This window comes from Osmerus mordax, chromosome 24 (assembly GCF_038355195.1).
Source record: "Osmerus mordax isolate fOsmMor3 chromosome 24, fOsmMor3.pri, whole genome shotgun sequence".
Lineage (NCBI taxonomy): Eukaryota > Metazoa > Chordata > Actinopteri > Osmeriformes > Osmeridae > Osmerus > Osmerus mordax.
The window spans coordinates 4,095,161-4,113,653 of NC_090073.1; the positions used below are offsets into that span (position 1 = coordinate 4,095,161).

Consider the following 18,493-nt stretch of genomic DNA (forward strand, 5'->3'; position numbering starts at 1 on the left):
TAAAATATTATTCATTTTTTCATTTCTTCCTCTGATTTTGGGCAACCAATCTGTTGGAGTAAGTACCACAAATACCTGCTGTTTTCTGACCGATTTGTACTAAATCACATGATGCTCATTTGAATAGTTGTGATGAATGTAAAAGTAAGAACATTTATCAATAAAAAAGAGACATAGGTCTCAGAAGTTTCCGTTTAATAAATGAAATGTACATCCGATAGGAACTCAAGAAAGGCCACCAGCAGCAACATTCTGGTCTTTGTAATTTGTAACTTACTCTTGGATCATTGAATAACAGTGTCTCTAGTGGTGGACAATTTTACAGCAAGGGAAACTTGAAGCACAGTAGTCTTGAATATTAAATATGAAGATTGACAGATTCCCATTAACTCTATGCATCAATAAACCACATTTGATGCAGTAAACACCCATGATTTCAAACTTTATTTATTATTATTTCAAATAAAATATCTAACAATACTTTATTTGAATTCCTTTAAATGTCAATGTAAATATAATTGAATGTAAACAAAATCACAGGATGCAGAAGAATACAGCCACCAAAATGTGTTTAATGTAACAGTGAATGCAACGACAGTTGCTGTAAGACTACAGAGTGAGGGTTTATTGCATAGGTTGTTGTTGTTGTTAATATCAGACAGTCCTGCAGGACACACCAAAGTCCCAGTGCCAGAATGTTCTGTACGAGAACATCTCAGTGTCTCACCCAGTCAGAGCTTAGCTGGATAGTTAAAGTCTGCTTCTTGAAGTTTGTCATCTGCAATTTAGCTTCCCTTCAGTGGAGAGACATGAATCTGAAAGCAGAACCCTCTCTACTAGTGAACCAGATGACTGCCACTATAACTGTCTACTTTCATCTACTTTAAAAAGCAAAGTGGTTGTTTTACAGAAGTGTGCTGGTGTTACAGAAGCTGTGGTGACAACCTGTATACAATTTAATTCTTCAAACTGCTCTGCTCTTGGTACATTTGACCTATCAGTCAAAACATCCCCCCCCCCCCTCAAAAAAGAAAATCTTAAATTTGCCTACTTATATTTCTCAATTTTCTAAGAACATTGTTCATTGTTTGGACAATTATAAATGGTAAATTAATCGTAACTATTTTGGCTTAAAATATAAATAACACACCATTCAAGCAAATACATTGCTTTTTAGAAAATAACAAAGCATTTAAGTGATATTAAACATGGCATTTAACAAACCACATGTAGAGATGCTCTGATTCATAAACATAATGTGTGTGCATGGTTAGTTAAAGCCATATGCAATGACAAGCTAAGCACAACATAATGGAGGGTGGCCTTAAAGGTTGTAGAAAAACAACAATGGCCTGACTGAGCAGAAAGTCACATCAACACCGCAATTCAAATATTGAATAAACACACTATTCTCCCTGTCCCTCTCTACACCGAAACTAGAAGCAGCTTGACTAGCCGATGTCTAATAAACCAAACTAGTTCAGTTTCTGGGATCTCACATACTAACCAATGTCATGGTAGAAGCTTCCACATCCACACTACCCCAAAGCATTTCACACAAATCTTTTTTCAAAAGGTCAACAAAATCCCCAATCCATTGTTAAATTATAGCTATTGCACACAAATGTATTATATAATATGTTTCAAACTGGTCTTGTTCATGATGAGGCATGTTATCCCATAGTAGCTAAAAAGTGAATTCTGTTTTGGTTCAACAGCATAATAAATCTACCCCTCAAGAGAGAACACCATGAGTGTAATGTCAACCTAATCGCACATTAGTACTAAGATTATTATGTTCAGTTACATTACATATTCTCATGATAATCACCTTATTAATAAAAGAGAAACAGTGCTGCAGAAAACAAATATGAATACCGACTCAATTTCTTGACATGACAAAATTCCTTTAGGTTTTTTGTGGGGGTATTTGGTTTAATTTTCCCCGCATATGTTGTACTGCAAGCACAGCTACTAGAGTAACCTCTAGTGAACTGCATGGTGACATGAGAAAAGGTTCTTAAAGAACACAACGTGACATTAAGAACACTCAGGCCTAGATATCATCTCTGGTGTGTAAAAACAAGCAGACAATTGAACAAACTCGACAGATTACAGACAGTAGAGTATACTTTTCTCTCCACCCCCCCCCCCCCTAAAAGGCAAAAGGTTGATAGTTAAATAAATATTTGGGAGAAGCACAAAGACAACCTCTCCCAGTTCTTTTTTGAGAAGAGTGGGAATAGCGTCAGTCCAGCAGACTGGTCGGCTCTCGAGGCCGAGCAGTTGACTACCCAAACACATCCCTCTACAACACACCTTTAATATAGACTAAAAGGGTGGCCACACAAGAGAACAACAACCATATAATTACAGACGATGATACCGACATGAGTCGTTCCACTTCTCCCTAAAAACATTCACCTTTGACGAAATGTAACAACTTAAGGAGACAAAAACAAATGTAATTGATATTCAAATCTCACCACGCAGCTACTTCTGAAGTGTAAACATTGGTTTGATGCCTGATGGTTCGATGACGAAATAATATAAAACGAATCATGTCTGTTACGACTATAAATTGTTCTTATTAAAATGTAAAAACAACATACTAAATTTCAAATAACATTAATTTAATAATATTAATAATTATGTTCATGTTATACACTGTTGTTCACAAGGTTTTCGGCTGTGTTATAAATAGATCTGTGTAACATCTCTTCATCATTCTTCACACACACCTCTTCAGGCTTTGACTGTACAAGGCATTAGCAATACTGGTGTCCCAGTCACACCTGCAAACACACACACACACGCGCGCGCGCACTCACACACACCGTAGGCTCTATGTGCGATTCAGTGTCTGGAAGATTCTGGAGATCTGCAGCATGACAGGCCCAGTTTCTGGGTCGTTCATCCACTGCGTGCTGTTGAGAGGGTTTTCCAACATGTCTTCAAATGCTGGGATACAACAGAAGATGGTTTTAGACACTTTTCACCAACACTGTAAACACCAACCAATGCCTGTCATGCAAGCACTTTAGATTTCTGGAGGTACTAGTGTTATAGAGGTAGGACTGGTGTTATAGAGGTAGGACTAGTGTTGTGGAGGTAGGACTAGTGTTATGGAGGTCGGACTAGTGTTATGGAGGTAGGACTAGTGTTATGGAGGTCGGACTAGTGTTATGGAGGTAGGACTAGTGTTATGGAGGTAGGACTAGTGTTATGGAGGTAGGACTAGTGTTATGGAGGTAGGACTAGTGTTATGGAGGTAGGACTAGTGTTATGGAGGTAGGACTAGTGTTATGGAGGTAGGACTAGTGTTATGGAGGTAGGACTAGTGTTATGGAGGTAGGACTAGTGTTATGGAGGTAGGACTAGTGTTATGGAGGTAGGACTAGTGTTATGGAGGTAGGACTAGTGTTATGGAGGTAGGACTAGTGTTACAGAAGTAGCACTAGTGTTATAGAGGTAGAACAAGGTACCCAGTAGGGTCTTGGGGTTGGTGAGTCCCAGCTGGACCACAGGGTTCTCCAGGATAGCCTGGAACAGAGGACTGTCGGTGTCGATGCCCTTGTCCAGGTCTTCAGGAGACGGCTTCCTGTCCCCCAGCAGCCACTCGCACTGCAACGACAACACAGCTCTGAGCATTCCCACTGTGACCTTGGACCACATCATCTCCGGTAGGTGTTGTGAGGACGGCGAGGGAGACGGCCAGAGGCTGTGCACCGGGTGAACCTACCGCAGCATCCTGTTGGTTGTTGTTAACCCGCAGTGCGTCGATCACCTCCTTCTCATCGAAGCCCATCTCCATCAGTGCAATCACCGCCTGCAGAAGCGGAACTGGTGCTTGTTAGAGGCAACTACGTTCGCAACGTACTCAAATGCAGTATATTTAACAGCTTGATTAAGGTGATACGGTGTAGCTCGCTCCCAGATATGTGACATGGTGAAACTAGCTCCAAGATATGTGACCTAGTGAATCTAGCTCCCAGATATGTGACATAGTGAATCTAGCTCCCAGATATGTGACATAGTGAATCTAGCTCCCAGATATGTGCACCCTCTCAGCTCCTGGTCACCGGGGGGCCCACCCACCCGTGAGTCAGGCCTGAACTCTCGTTTCCTGCGGATCCTCTTGAAGATTTCAGTGAGCTCATCTGCCGGCCGTTGTCCTCCGCGTTGGGCTGGGAGTGAGAGCGGAGGAGGAGGTGGCTGGAGGCCATGGAGGATGAGATGGGGCTGGGGGCGGAAGCGGCGGCTGCCCCAGGGGCCTCCAGGCTGGGTAGGGGGGTGTCCACAGAAGGGTCGTCTACATGCTCGATCAGCCACTCCATGGCCTGGTCACCGACATGCTGCAGAAGCGATGTGGATGACACACAACAGCACGCTGACCAACCCGAGATCAAGGATGACATTCCAAATACCAACACGCTGACCAACCCAAGCACAAGGATTGACCCTCACATCTACACAGATATAATTATCATTTGACATTTACAGGCCAAAAAAACATAGATCCGGCAGATTGTATTCAATGATGTCATAAAACTAGCATCTACTGGAGTCCCTGGTTCCAAAGGATGGAGTGCTGACTCACTGGTTTAGTCTGAGGGCTTTGATGGCTCTGCTCTCGGGGAAGCCCATCTCTGTCAGCTGCTGAAGAGCCGACTCATCCACCCGGTCCTCCTCGTCCTCATCCAGCATGGCTGACAAGCACAAGCACAAGGGACATCACTGCACTGACCTTGGGCCAGGTAGAAAACAGGCGCTCGGTCTAGAACAGCTGTTGTTCGCTCTGCAAGGTAGCGGGGCGAGGACAATGCTGACGAGGTGCCGCACGTACCATTGGCCTTCTTGAAGAGTTCCACGGCATCGGGGTTCAACGCAAGCAGCTTCTGGGCCACTTCGATGAGGGAGACGAGGATTTTCCTGAGTTCCGTCTGAAACTAGACACATTCGTAGAAACGCACACATGTGGTCAATTTACAATGGAAGGATAAAGATTGGGTTCACCCGTGCAAAATGATACAAGAGCTGTGTCTCCTCTTGTGAGGGCTACTTCATTTCTGCCAACCAAATTGATCATCTTCCAACGGTGGGCGGCAATGGCACGACCCATGTTGACTTACATCTCGGATGTTGTGCTGGGTGACAGTGCGGTCGGTGTGGCGGGTAGAGAGGCCAGCGGTGGCCTTCAGGATGGCGTCTTTGTCGGGTGCCTTGTTGTCCTGCTTCTTCTGATAGACAGGGGGGAGAGACACGTGAAAGACTGGCCCGATCCAACTGAAAATAACAACTGTAGATTTCAGTTAGCCAAGGAGCGCACTGCATCCATCTTGCCTCTCTTCTAAAAGTCACCTCGAAAAGCTAGCCTATCATTTCTGGGGATTTACCTTGGAAAGAAATAAGCTTGAATCACCTACAGATGTGTTTGCGTCTACCTTTTCATCTGCGGATATATCAGCCATTTTTGGAGGTGGTGGTGGAGGCCTTTTCTTGACCAATAGGAGGACATCTGAGGACAAGGGGAATTAGGTCAGGTCTAGAAACCACTTGTTCTGTTTTCTGAAATGAGCAAAAGCCAAGCTTAACTCAAGTACCTTTATCTTTCAAGTTTTCTTCAGCAACAGTTTTAGGTTTCTGTGAGGATCCTCTCTGAAGCAGCGTGGATGAGCTTGTGATGGGTGAGTGTTTTAGGTCTTCAAGACTCCCATGCACGTACTGGAGAAATAGACAAGGGTACATTTAAACGACATGGTGCAAGTGGAAACCTACATGCAACACATGAACAGCATAAATGAGAACACCAGTACAAATGCAGTCCGATCTGTCTGGCTCTGACCGTAGTTTATCTGCGCCCTGGCGAAAGGCAAAGGCTGCCTTGCAAGATCAAATCTAAAATTAATATAACTGGCTTCATAATCTGGGCATTACACAAACGAGTATGGCAGCCAATGCTGTTATTTAGCTAGGGTATCGAGTGGGGTTTGCAAGCTTATGAACCAAGCCAACTTGCTAAATTATATATAGCATGTCTCCCCAGTTACTATAAATACAATACCACTGACACTGACCATTTCAACATAGGGCCTGAAAAAATAAGCGCAAGCTACTATTAGCCAGCTAGCTAGTCAGCTACACCCCGTGAATGCTAAACCAACCCACAGCATCCAACAGTAACAATCATACATGTTTCAAGCACTTCTCTTTGAGTTTCTCAATAGTGGTGTCATCTGTAACTTCTTCCAGCCACTCCGTGCCCTCCATGGTACAAACGTGGATTTTTAATAATTTCCCCGCGAATATCTTTTCTTCTTGAACAAACATAACTGTAGGTTTTTGGTGTAGCTAGCCAGCTAGCTATGAGACAGTACAGTGATGTTGGCTAGCTTGCTAGCTAGCTAGTCTTAGCACGTAAGACTAGTAGTTGTCCTCAAATGCCTTCGACAACAATGTCAATCAATGCATAGACATACTATTTGCAGATCATTTTGCGCCGACTACTGCGATATCAATCAAGTAGCCACCAATTAATCACGGTTTATTTTCTTCTATGTGTGAGACACCCAGCGGCAGCGACTACAACCTTATTTTGACTGTTTAATGGTTGAACTCTGAACCTAGAAGTCGCAATAACCCGGTGTATACTAGGAAATGTAGTTTTCAAAATAAAACTGACTGGCCTTTCATTTTAGACCACAAGAGGGAGACACAGCCTACCTTAAAATAAATTAAAGATCCTGTAAAGCTAATTCCATGATTTGCTTCTCATTATAATATACGTGTGAAATGAGTTCCTGAAAGCATGTTCAAAGCGTGAAAAACTTTGTTGCACTGAAATGTGGAGTTAGACCATTGAACAGTTTATCTTCCGTTTCAGCTCAGGTTTTGTATAGGCGGAGCCAAAACCCGACCTATCTCCGTCACAGCGACTATCTATGTCAGATCACAGACGGTTGCATTCTGTTACTCAGTTGTATGCAAACACAAAATAATGAATACATAAAACACTCAGAGACTGCAGGTAAGTCTGTTCTGATATCTGCAATTGGTTTAGCTGGTGTTGCTGTTGTTGCTAAATTCAATAAATTCGAGAGGGCGGAGATTCAGCTCCTCCAGATTCAGCTCCCCCCCCCCCCCCCCCCCCCCCCAGCTGAGAAGACTGCTGATTTTCTTAAAGCTTTTTTTTTAAGCCTAATTTAACATACTTGTCGGTGTTTTTTTTAGAACACCGACTAGAATTTGGATGGGTTAGTTAACAACATATTCTTCTGTGGTGTGATGAACTTAAAACTCATTTTCAACTCCACTTTAAGGATCTTCAAGGCTGACATCGTCCTGCAAACCTGCCATATCGGTGCAAAATCATTCGTTCAATACACATAGCGCAAAATTAAATAACCCTCTAATAATAATACAATGGGAAAGTGTCCAGCTGTAAATTATATTAATCAAGATTGACCAGTTCAACTATAGCTAACTAGCACCTTCAAGCCTTCAAAATTCATAGAACAGGAATTCGTTTTTGTTAGGAAAAACGCCAACGCATCTTTAATGTTTTTTTAAAATATCTTTCTTTTTCAAACAGATTGAAAACTGGAGAAAAATACAATTTATTCAAATTACAATTTAGCAGGATGGTATCATTTTATTACAGATTATTAGATTGCAATTTGGGCCAACAGTTTTCTATATATTTTGAAGAACATCAAATTAAGGATTACAAGACAATCTACAAAATAGGACATATATGTCTTCCTTCTTACATGCGTAAAAATTCATTTAACAAAATGTCCAAATAATACTGTCTTGATTTCTAAATCAATAAATAAGAATCCAATCTGTTTACATTTGATTTTTGATGTTCGAAAAAAAAGAATCATGCAAATGGAACTGCAAAAGGTAACATTTAAGATTTTTTAAACAAAATCCTGCTTTCAAAATGAAATGCATTATATGCATACAGTTAAACAACATAGCCACAGGCTCAAACACTTAGGAGGAGAGGGAAAGTCTGTATCCCTCTGACAATTAGATACATCTTGGCCACATGGCTATAGAACCTGTAAGTGGATACACCACTTTGAGAGACTTAAGCATCTTCTTTTAAACGTCAGTCTCCAAGATGGCAGTATTATTTACAATACACCAAAACACACACACATACAAACACACAGTGGAGTAAGGAAGCTTATAACTTTAAGCTTGTTTGATTTGAGCCATACATGCAGCTCCAGAAACAAACATAATTTTTGCTTTTGATCTGAGAACTTTGTGTAATCATCAACGTACAAAATAAAATAGTACATTTGACATTTATTTGTTAAGTCCATCAACATATGACATTTTCTTGCACTACAAAATACTGAACAAATTAAAACAACCTGAAATGTGCTCTATATGAATATGTCTGTAAATTAATGTGGTATTTCACAAGATGATACAAAAATATAAACAAGAGATTTATGAAACTGTGATGAAAAAGGAACAAAAAGTTAAAATCCTTGAACAAATAAATACCCACTGTGTGTTACATAACTGAAAAAAAAGCTCTAAGCTTCCTGTCTATAGCTTGACATCTACTGGAGGATTCAATGTTTCTGTTGGCTAGCGTGATGAGAAGTATAAATAAAAACATGAATAAATAAAAAAGGAAAAGACAGGGAATATTAATTATGTTAGTATAAAAGCATATAAAAAGATATTGTTCCCTCAAGAGTACTTTTTCTATAAAAAAATTATAGCGCAGTCCATCTTGGTATAAGGTTCCCTACTTAAATTGCTCTGGTATATGTTCAATCTGAGACTGCATGCTGGTTGGAGGACTCGAAATTCCCTCTGACCAATCGGACCATGTTTGAATGCGGGGAGGAGCTTGACCATTGGTCGGGGGAGCCAGGAGAAGGGGGTCAGAAAAGGGTGTTTGGACACCTGCAGCTGCTGGTTGGGCGTGGTGTCCCATGGGGCCAGAGTAGCTGTGCTGCGAAGGGCGGGGTGAGGTACTGGGTGCTGGGCATGGACTGGCTGACAGAGGAGGGCAGTATCTGGGTCTCCTGGGGAAGGAGGGTGTGGATGGGCATGCTGGCGTTGCCTCCCGGGCCTTGCTGGAGCTCTGGGGCGTTAGCTCGCTGCCGACAAAGCTCTGGCTGCCGGTCGTTGTTTGAGTTCTGGAGCTGGATGTTCTGCTGCTGGAGCTGCTGCTGAAGGGACTGCATCTGCTGGCTTGGCAGGAAGGCGTGCGGCGCCCTGCAGGCCCTGGTAGCTTCATCATCTGGGACGGGTGGCCGTTGTGAAGCGATGCCATCATGCCATGCTGCCCCCCGCCCTGGTGCAAGCCCCCCTGCCCACCCGCGCCCCTCATGGGGTTGAACTGGCCTGGCTGGCTCAGGGCGGCGTGCATCCTGGACAGCCAATCACATTGCCCATTCATGCCCGCCGAGCCGTTGGTGCCCACCACCGGTAGGTGGGTGAGGCGGGGTGGCAGGGGGTCGAACTGCATCCGCGCCAGCTCCTGCTTGTTGGGCATGCCCAGGTGGCCTAGTCCATGTGGGGGTCGGCCATGCCCCTGGAGGTGGTTGAGGGACATGGAGGGGGACGGCTGGAAGGGAGAGGTCATCATGGGAGGAGAGGCACATCGGAGAGGTACCCATGGGGGGATTCCAGCGAGTCGACAGGGGAAAGCACTCCCGAGTTGTCCAGGAGACTGCCCTTTCCGTCCTGGGACGCCTTCTTCTTGGCCTTGACGTCCTTGCTCTCCTTGCAGCCGATGCCCTTGGCGCTGGGCTTGCGGGCCTTCTTGCCCTGGGCCTGGGCTTCATGCTGCCCAGGTAGCCGTTGGGGGAGCACAGCGGGGGCGAGAGGTTGGTGCCGAGGGATCCCCCGTGCATCGGCGGGCTGCGGACCAGGTTGTACTCGTCCATGAGGCGGACGATGTCGTGGTGCATGCGCTCCTGGCCAATGTCCCGGGGGCCAGCCGGTCCATGTGGTCGGTTGATCTCGCGGTTGGCAAAGTGCTCCAGGAGGACCTTGGCCGTCTCATAGCTGCCCTCCCTGGCGGCCAGGAACAGAGGGGTTTCCTCCTGAGAGACGGGATGGGGAGAGAGGGAGGGATGAGGGGAAGGAAGAGAGAGAGAGAGAGAGAGAGAGAGAGAGAGAGAGAGAGACGAGAGAGAGAGAGAGAGAGAGAGAGAAAGGGGCGCACTGTTTATTCCAGGGGAGGTGGAGTGGGTGGTTGTTTTTGGTAGTTCATCTTGTATAGGATCAGCAGAGATAACGTTTGAAGGATGTTTTCGTGGTTAATCTTGTATAGGGGTCAGCATAGATAACGTTTTAAGATGTTTTCGAGGTTAATCTTGTATAGGGTCAGCAGGGATACAGGTTAATGCTCACTTTTGTTGTCCTGCAGGTCCTTGTTGGCACCATTCTTCAGCAGTACGATGGCTGCCTCCACATTGTTTACGGCGGCTGCCCAGTGCAGGGCAGGATTACCTGTTCAGCAGACAAACAGCACTCAAACACCGAGTCTAACAACGCATGTTCACACTGGCTTTAAATATACAGTGTTCTTTAAATGGATTGATAACAGGACGTTCTACTAAAAGCCTTTGCATTAGTTTTATGTTACACACTTTATATCGTGTTTGTTTTTGAATAAACTTCTTAGACCCATCTAAAGATTTAGATCTTTAGGTTTAGGTCTTTTCCATATCCCTTTTGACAGCAGATAGAAGCCCCAGTCCAGCTTGCACAGTGACGACAGGAAGCTGAAAGCTGAACTGTACGAGACTGGGGGGGGGGGGGGGGGGGGGGAGAAGCGCTACCGAAGTCCGTCGTGGCGTTGACGTCAGCGTGGCAGGTGATGAGCTCCTCCACCATGCCCTCCACTGCCAGCCTGGAGGCCAGGATCAGAGGGGTGGTGCCATCCTGCATGCGGGCGTCCAGATCAGTGGCCCGGTTCCTGATCAGAATCTACAGAACAACAAGGGTCATGTTCAATTTCGGAACTGAACGGAACGACGAGTTCAAGTTCAACTCGAACGAAATGCCGACCCCCCCCCCACCTGGAAGACTCCCTGGGCGTCGGCGGCCACGGCGGCGTGGAGAGGCGTCCTGCCCATGTTGTCCTGGACATTGGCGTCGGCGCTGGACTCCAGCAGGCGCTTGGCGGCGTCGGAGCGGGCGTAGCGCGCCGCCAGGGTGAGGGCCGTCTCGCCCGTGCGGTCCGTCTGGTTGTGGAGGTTGGCGCCCTGGGTAGATGAAGTCGCTGATGACGTTGGCCGACGCGTCCTCCTCCTCCTCGCTGTTGCCCGTCTCCAGGCCTCCACCGCTGCACGAGGCGATCATCAGGGGGGTGAAGCCGTCTGGGCGGAGGGGGGAGGGGACGGGGGGGGAGGGAGGGAGGGAGAGGAGGAGAAACGGGAGAAGGGGAGGAAGAGGAAGGGAGGAGGCCGTGTTTAGTGCGACGTGAGAATCCACCGGTTCGGAAAAGCTGTGGTGTTTGAAGTGCACGGTCAGCACCCCCCCCCCCCCCAACCCTCCACCGTCACCCCCCTCCCCCTCCCCCTCCACCACCCATCACCCCTGCCCAGCCGACTGCTCCAAACTTTCCCTGCACTTCAAAGCGCGGGAGAAGATCAAAAACGAGGCAACCGCAAAACAAATCGAACGTGGATTCCGACTCTGGTTTTGCCTCGGTTGAACCATCACAGCTTTGTTTTGGGATCGAGCCGCCGTTTGGCTGCCTCTGAAGGAGAACAGCAGTCGGGGGGGTATAGACAACCCGGGTTGTGAAAGCCAGGCAGCTGGAAAAGTGAGAATGATCCTCTTCTGAGAGGCAGCTCAGCCAGTCGGCTTGGATGAGTCTCTCTCCTCTTCAAAAGGAGACCCGAGCTCCCAGATCTGGCAGATTTTGTCGATTCAGGAACATCGATCCGTATATGTAAAGAGGTGTGCTCTAGTTTTAAGCACCGTAATTCTGGTTGTCTTAAATATTCTTCGGGGGGGTGGGGGGGGGGCATGGCAGCATAAAAGGGTGTTTTTGTGTGTTGAGGCCTTTATTGGTTTTATTAATAAAGCATGTAGAAAGAGAGGCCTATTACTGGTCACATGGTTCATCAGAGCGGGAGTTTTCCCTCAGGCCCCAGGCTTCCAGCCAGCTGCTTTGAAGAAGATCCTTCCACCCAGAGGACATTGGGCTTTAGTACCTCCTACACACACACCTCCTACACACGCGCCTCTTACACGCACACACTTGCACGCACACACACACCTCTTACGCACACACCTCCTAGACACACAACCTTACGCACACACATGCAGTTCACGCAGACAAACATATGCGTGTGTATGCACAAGCCCGCAAACACACATACAGATACTTACTGAGCAAGCGTATTAATATGCTAAATACTGATATATACATTTTTGCCTGTAATGCTACATAATTTAAGTAAATTGTTTGGAAGAGGGCGTGGGAGCTATTAGACAGACATTTGAGAACATAAATTGTTGTTTACTATTTACATTATTTAACTTCATTAGTTAATGTATACATTCTGGGTAACAGCACAAATACTTTCTCCAGTGAAATCTACCCGCAAAAGTCTTCAAATAACCCTAAAACAAATGTAAAACAAATTTCTGACATCTGGACTTTACTGCAAAGAAAGACAATCTTCAGAAATCAGTTAGAATACTGGTAGTGGCTCACTGACAGACTGAATTATCCTCATTTCAACATTCACCACACCACAAAAAAAAAGAATAAAAAAAAAGAAAAGATTTGTTGTAGTCGGACCAGCCTAAAGGAGCACAGTCTATCCACCCTGAAACCCTTCCCTAACGACTTAGAGAGTAGCAGTTCACCCACCTGGTCCTCTGACGTTCACATCCATACAGTAGCTCTCGATCTCTCCCTGGGGGGGAGTGGGGGCCACGGAGGGGACCCGCAGGTCGGCTGCATCCAGGTGCTGCTGGGTCCACTGCCGCTGGTCCGGCTGGTCCTCCAGCTCCAGAATCGCCTGCTCCTCAAACTGCTACAGAAACCACAAGTCTGGGTGTCAGCCGTTAACCCACCCAAAGAATGTCCAGAATGTCGTTATCAATCAACGAATGAGCGTGAAGCTATGTTCCTCATCGTCAGGTCAACTTTCGAACCTGCCAGAACCAGCGGGGGTTCTTCTCGGGCGAATCCCGTCCCCCCCCCCCCCCCTCCCCCCCCCCCTCTGTCCGGCTGCTTGTGCTCCCCCTCCTTACCCTGAAGCGCTTGGCGTCGGACGACTCCTCGTCCCCCCATTCCTGGTGAGTGTCGTCCATCAGGGCCAGGTCCGAGGGGTTCTTCAGAGGTCTGCGGTCAAGGGAGAGACAGGCTCCAGTGAGGACCCAGAAGCAGTGAGCGGCTGCGCCCCCGACCCTGTCCTCCCTCAATTAGCGGCGGCGCCGGAGACAAAAGCGTCGACTGAGCCCCACCCCCCCCCCCACCCTGTCCCGCTCGCCAGCAGACGAGTCAATTAACACACCGCTACCTAAACCTGCTGTAACCCTAGCCAGCCCGCCCACGTCTCGTCCACATCTCTCTTACTACACAGCTTCTCCTTACTGCTACCCCCCCCCCAACCCCCAAAAATTACTTTCTACCCTACCCTATTCTACCCTACTCTACAACCCAACTTTTGACGACTCAGGAAAGTAGATCCAAACTCCACAGAAACCCAACAGCTGAACCCAACAAGGACACTCGACGAGGGAACCCGACACGAAAACCCAACGAGGAGAACGTTCCGGGCCCTCGCGTCAAACTTACTTCAGCCTCACCGAGTCCTCCCCGACGGGCTCCCGTCTCTTCTTCTTGCTGGGCTCGCTGCTCTTGAAGCCCTCGGGGAACCACAGCTGTCCGTGCTCGCGCCGCCGCTTCCTGGACGCCACCATCCCCACGCCCAGGAAGGCCAGCAGACCCAGCCCAGCCAGGACTACGTAGACGGGGTAGAGCACGGGAGGGGTAGGGTCCGACTCACCTGGAGGGGCGAGGAGGGGAAGCATGGTCAGGGTTGCGGGGTTGCGGGGGGAGCGCGAGGGCGGGTAGTCCAGCTCGGCTAGGCTTGGGATGGATCCCGCTCCAACGCAGGACCCTGAGCTCTGTCCATCAGCCAGCGGCGCCCAGACCAAAATGATGAGCCCCCCTCACATTTGTCAAACGAGGTTGTTCTATCTGTTCTGATAATCTGAATTGCTAACCGCTCCCCATCTAAGAGCCGGCACATAAAAAAGAGCAAAGAAAGAGAGAGAGAGAGAGAGAGAGAGAGAAACGCCTCCCATTTCTCTCTCAACCCAGGGTACCAGGAGACAACTTTACCATTTCTTCTTTAAGGGGAAAAAAAAACGAGGGGGGGATTAATGAACTTCAAATTACTGCACGCGCTGTAAGCTGTAAAGACGTAGGATTTATTCGGATTTTCAAGATAACAAAGACTCCCAACTTCTAGCACACTCCCGATCAATTTTTCCCCTTCTCTTTTTTCCCTCCGCTAACGATTTTGAAATGATAAACTCTCCCCACCTAAACCCTTAGAGATGCATTAAGTCCTGGTATTACACTCAGAGAGGTGAAGGTTGCAGCAGCCTCACACTGTGAGATGAACTTGTGTGTGTGTGTGTGTGTGCGTGCGTAGTGAAAAAGGAGAGAGGGAGAGAGAGAGAGGGAGGGAGAGAGAGAGAGGGAGCACTAGTCTGGTATGTAGCTGCAGTAGGGGCCTGTTTGAGTTGATTTCAGGCAATTAACCATCTGAGGCCCGAAGCGAAAGGATTTACACACCAACGGTATGATTGATTGTATAGTCCTTCCGATTCAAAATCGCATTTGTTCCATTGTTGGAAAACAAACACACAATCCGAGAGCCCCCGGCACCCCTTAGATGAAGGGGCGGGACTCTGGATGTTTTCTGTTTGGCTGTCTGTGTGTGTATTCTTTGGGGGGAAAAACGTGGACACGCCTTTTAAACACCATTAGGGGGGTAAATATCTGTGTCTTTTTCACCGGAGGAGAGATACACGAGGACACTTACTGCGGACGGCCTCGATGACGTAGGGGATGTCGAGGCTGCCGCTGGAGGCCAGGGCCCCCAGGAAAGCGGCCACGTCCGTGGTGCTCTGGAAGCACTCCTCATACTGCTGCAGGCACTGCCGGTTGTCGATCTCCAGGTACACGATCGACCTGAGGAGACACGACGCACGAATGACGTCACAGAGTTCATTTACCCCACTCGAAGCGGTCGGATACACGTTACGTTCATATTACCGATGCTGACAAACAAACTGACTACGAAACTCGTTTGAGGGCAAGCAAAGACGCTTTCTTTCAAAGCGAGCCGAGGAGTCTGGAAAGTCGGAAAAGCCGTAGCTGTTCTACCTCCTCAGTGCTCCTTCATTCGTCGCGAATGTACTTTCAGGTTCTATCGTGCGTCGTACAAAACCTTCTTACCCTTTAATCTGAATGTGGTCCAGCTCCCTCCTGTCTCTGCTGAGCACTTGGACAGGCTCTCCTTCACCTCGCCCAGCACCCCTGCCACCCCCTTCTCCCACCAGTCCACCGAGCGCTTCCTGTTGTGCTTCCCGAGTTCCCGGTCGCTGCCGTAGTACGGGTAGAGCATGAGCTCGCCGCGCGCGTCCTTCCGGAACAGCACGTTGGTGTGGAGCACGCGGCTGAGCTCGCGCAGGAACGACGAGGTGATGTTCCGGAGCTGCTCGGGCGCGATGTAGACCACGAGGACCAGGCGGCCCGCCGCCATCTTCTCGGGGACGTCGTCGGCGCAGTCCAGGCCGTCCCACTCGCACTCGGCCTTGTTGCAGCCCTGGTCGCAGTGGCCGTCCGCGTAGTGGTCCTTACAGTACTGGTCGTACAGCGGGCTGGTGGGCGGACGCAACAGAAAGAGGACAAGATTAAGAATCGTCGGTTGCTTCGGAAGACCCTATCTTGACTATATTTATTACTTGATATAAGTCATATTTCAACCCTAAATAAATAAATATATCATTTATTATAAAGATATATTTTATATACATGCTGTAAAGTATTACATTAAAGACATGGAGAAGCCAGACACTGAAGGCTGCATCCAAGATTATTATCTATAATATATATTCATATTTTTACTATTGTTCAGGGTATATTGTTTCGTTTGAACCAGTCTCCTCAAGCCTTTCCCTGAGCACTTCGGGCCACGCAGCACTCACTTGCACTGCGCCTCCGCGTTCTGGCAGTCGAAGCCGTCGTAGAGGCAGCCGGCGTTGTTGCACTGCTGGTCGCACCTGCCGTCGCCGAAATAGCGCCAGCACTGCAGCGCCGCCGTGCAGTTCTGCCAGGGGTCGTCGAAGTTCAGCGAGCAGTCGCCGCCGTCCCAGTCGCAGGCGTGGTTGTTGCACGCCGCGTGGCAGGAGCGGTCCCCCCGCCGCTCAGCACACTGGGCCACCGGGCAGCTCTCCTCCACCTCGGGGGGGGGAGGAGGGGTGATCTCACGGCCTAACCCCCCCAGGGAGCGCGGGTCCAGGATGTGACACAGCAGCCCGTCGAAGCGGGAGGGGCATATGCAGCGGTGGTACGGCGGGGGCCGAGGTGTACTCGCACGTGCCCCCGTTGTAGCAGGGGTTGTCCGTGCAGGGGCTGCTGCTGGGGTACTGGCACTCGGGCCCGGCGAAGGAGGGCGGGCAGAGGCAGCGGGGGCTCCGGGGACCGGAGACGCAGGTGCCGGCGTTGAGGCAGTGGAGGGAGCCGCAGGCCTGGGCGTCGTACTCGCACGTGGAGCCGGTGTAACCCTGTCGCGGCACGACGAACGAGTGAACACAGCTGGACGCTACAATCGGTGATGGGTTAAACAGCAGTGTGGTGTCTGGAGCTATGTGTGCCCGGATCGTGGGAATGATGTTGGCGTGGGTTGTTGTAGGGTAACCGCATTCGAAGGCTATCGCTCTTACAGTGGGAGGTAAGCCTCAGGTGGGAGGTTTACGGTATTGTATTGTCATGAGCAAAAAGGCATTTCTGGTGTGGTAAAAGGCAGGCATGAGATGAAATGACAGAGGAATGTGTACTTGTGTGTGTGCGTGAGCGTGTGCGAGTGTGTATGCGTGCGTGTGTATGTTGTCGTGGAAATTCTTCACAACGTGTGTGAGTGTGTACATGTATGTGAGACTGTGCCTGTGTATATGTGTGTGTGTGTATGTGCTTGTGAGTCTGTGTGTGTGTGTGTTTACTCACAAGTGGACACTTGCAGATGAAGCCCTGAGGAGTGTTGCTGGCCACCGCACAGGAGCCTCCATTCTGACAGGGTCTGCCTTTACAGCCATCAAACACCTCCTCACAACGCAGGCCTGGCCGCAAGCAGCACACACACACGCGTCACCTTTACAAGTTCACCCAGGCTTCCACGTTTGACCACCATTTTTTCAAATCCGAGTCCTTCCTCAGCTAATTTGTCCCAACATGTTAGGCAGTCGAACGACATGATCATTTGACCTTCATTAGCCCGTTGTAAGGGTCAAATTCGAAACAGACAACGACATTTACATTTAGTCATTTATCCAGAGTGACTTACAGTAAGTACAGGGACATTCCCCCGAGGCAAGTAGGGTGAAGTACCTTGCCCAAGGACACAACGTCATTTTTGGGAACGACGGGGAATCGAACCGGCAACCTTCTGATTACTAGCCCTATTCCCTAACCGCTCGGCCACCTGACTCACACGTGCTCAGTATTTCACACACCCTGCAGTGTGTCTCTGAGTTTGGCCGCTGCTCACCGGTGTATCCCGTCCGGCACTCGCAGCGGTAGTTGTTGGTGAGCTGCACGCAGTTGTGAGTCCCCCGGGGGTCGCAGGGGTTCGACAGGCACTCGTTGACGTCGCCCTCGCAGCGCTCGCCCACGTAGCCGGCCGGGCAGGTGCAGTGGTAGCCCCCAACGCGGTCCACACACCTCCCCTTGTTGAAGCACTTGGGCTCCTTGGTGACCGGGTCGGAAAACGGGGTGCAGTCGTTGACGTCGATCTCGCAGTGGTCCCCTGAGAGGTACGGTGGGGGGAGAGGGAAAAAAAGAAACGGTCAGTGCCGACCACGACGCTTGTCCTTTTTTTTTGTCCACGTTGCGCTGACCCGACTGTAAACAATCACCCCCCCCCCAAAACAACAACCGGATTTCTTAGGGGCGCGCACAAGCGCTTTGACGTGCAGACAGGTCACCTTCATTAGAGAAATCCAGTTCAGACATGCGCTGGGCTGTTAAGCCCTAATTAATGAAGCGCTGCAGACATCTGGAGTGTAGGGGGGCAGAGAGGCAAGGGATGGAGGGACGGGGGATGTGTGGAGGGGGAGGGGTGGAGGGTGGAGGGATGGATGGAGGTGCGGAAGAGCAAGGTGGGTGGGGTCCCTGACCTTGTGTTCCTCTGGGACAGGAGCATTTGTAGTGATTGATCAGGTCAATGCAGGTGCCCCCGTTCTGGCAGGGCTG

General features: G+C 48.8%; 1 protein-coding gene, 1 long non-coding RNA gene and 1 pseudogene across 2 annotated transcripts in view; 1 reads left to right on the forward strand and 2 right to left on the reverse strand.

Moving 5' to 3' along the window:
• Positions 1 to 552: 552 nt before the first annotated feature.
• Positions 553 to 6,593, reverse strand: ubac1 (UBA domain containing 1). Its single transcript, XM_067228071.1, is given in 14 exon segments — positions 553 to 2,961; positions 3,486 to 3,624; positions 3,743 to 3,829; positions 4,099 to 4,166; positions 4,169 to 4,345; positions 4,348 to 4,355; positions 4,601 to 4,709; positions 4,847 to 4,949; positions 5,133 to 5,240; positions 5,445 to 5,518; positions 5,604 to 5,637; positions 5,639 to 5,703; positions 5,706 to 5,724; positions 6,193 to 6,593. Coding segments are annotated over 14 exon segments (1,245 nt in total). The 5' UTR covers positions 6,331 to 6,593; the 3' UTR covers positions 553 to 2,845.
• Positions 5,175 to 18,493, forward strand: part of LOC136932806 (uncharacterized) — a 29,259-nt gene continuing 15,940 nt past the window's right edge. The window contains exon 1 of the long non-coding RNA XR_010874769.1: positions 5,175 to 5,687. This is a non-coding gene — a long non-coding RNA (uncharacterized lncRNA). The remainder of the gene's footprint in view (positions 5,688 to 18,493) is intronic.
• The window catches only part of LOC136933052 (neurogenic locus notch homolog protein 1-like), a 25,171-nt pseudogene continuing 14,250 nt past the window's right edge, over positions 7,573 to 18,493 (reverse strand).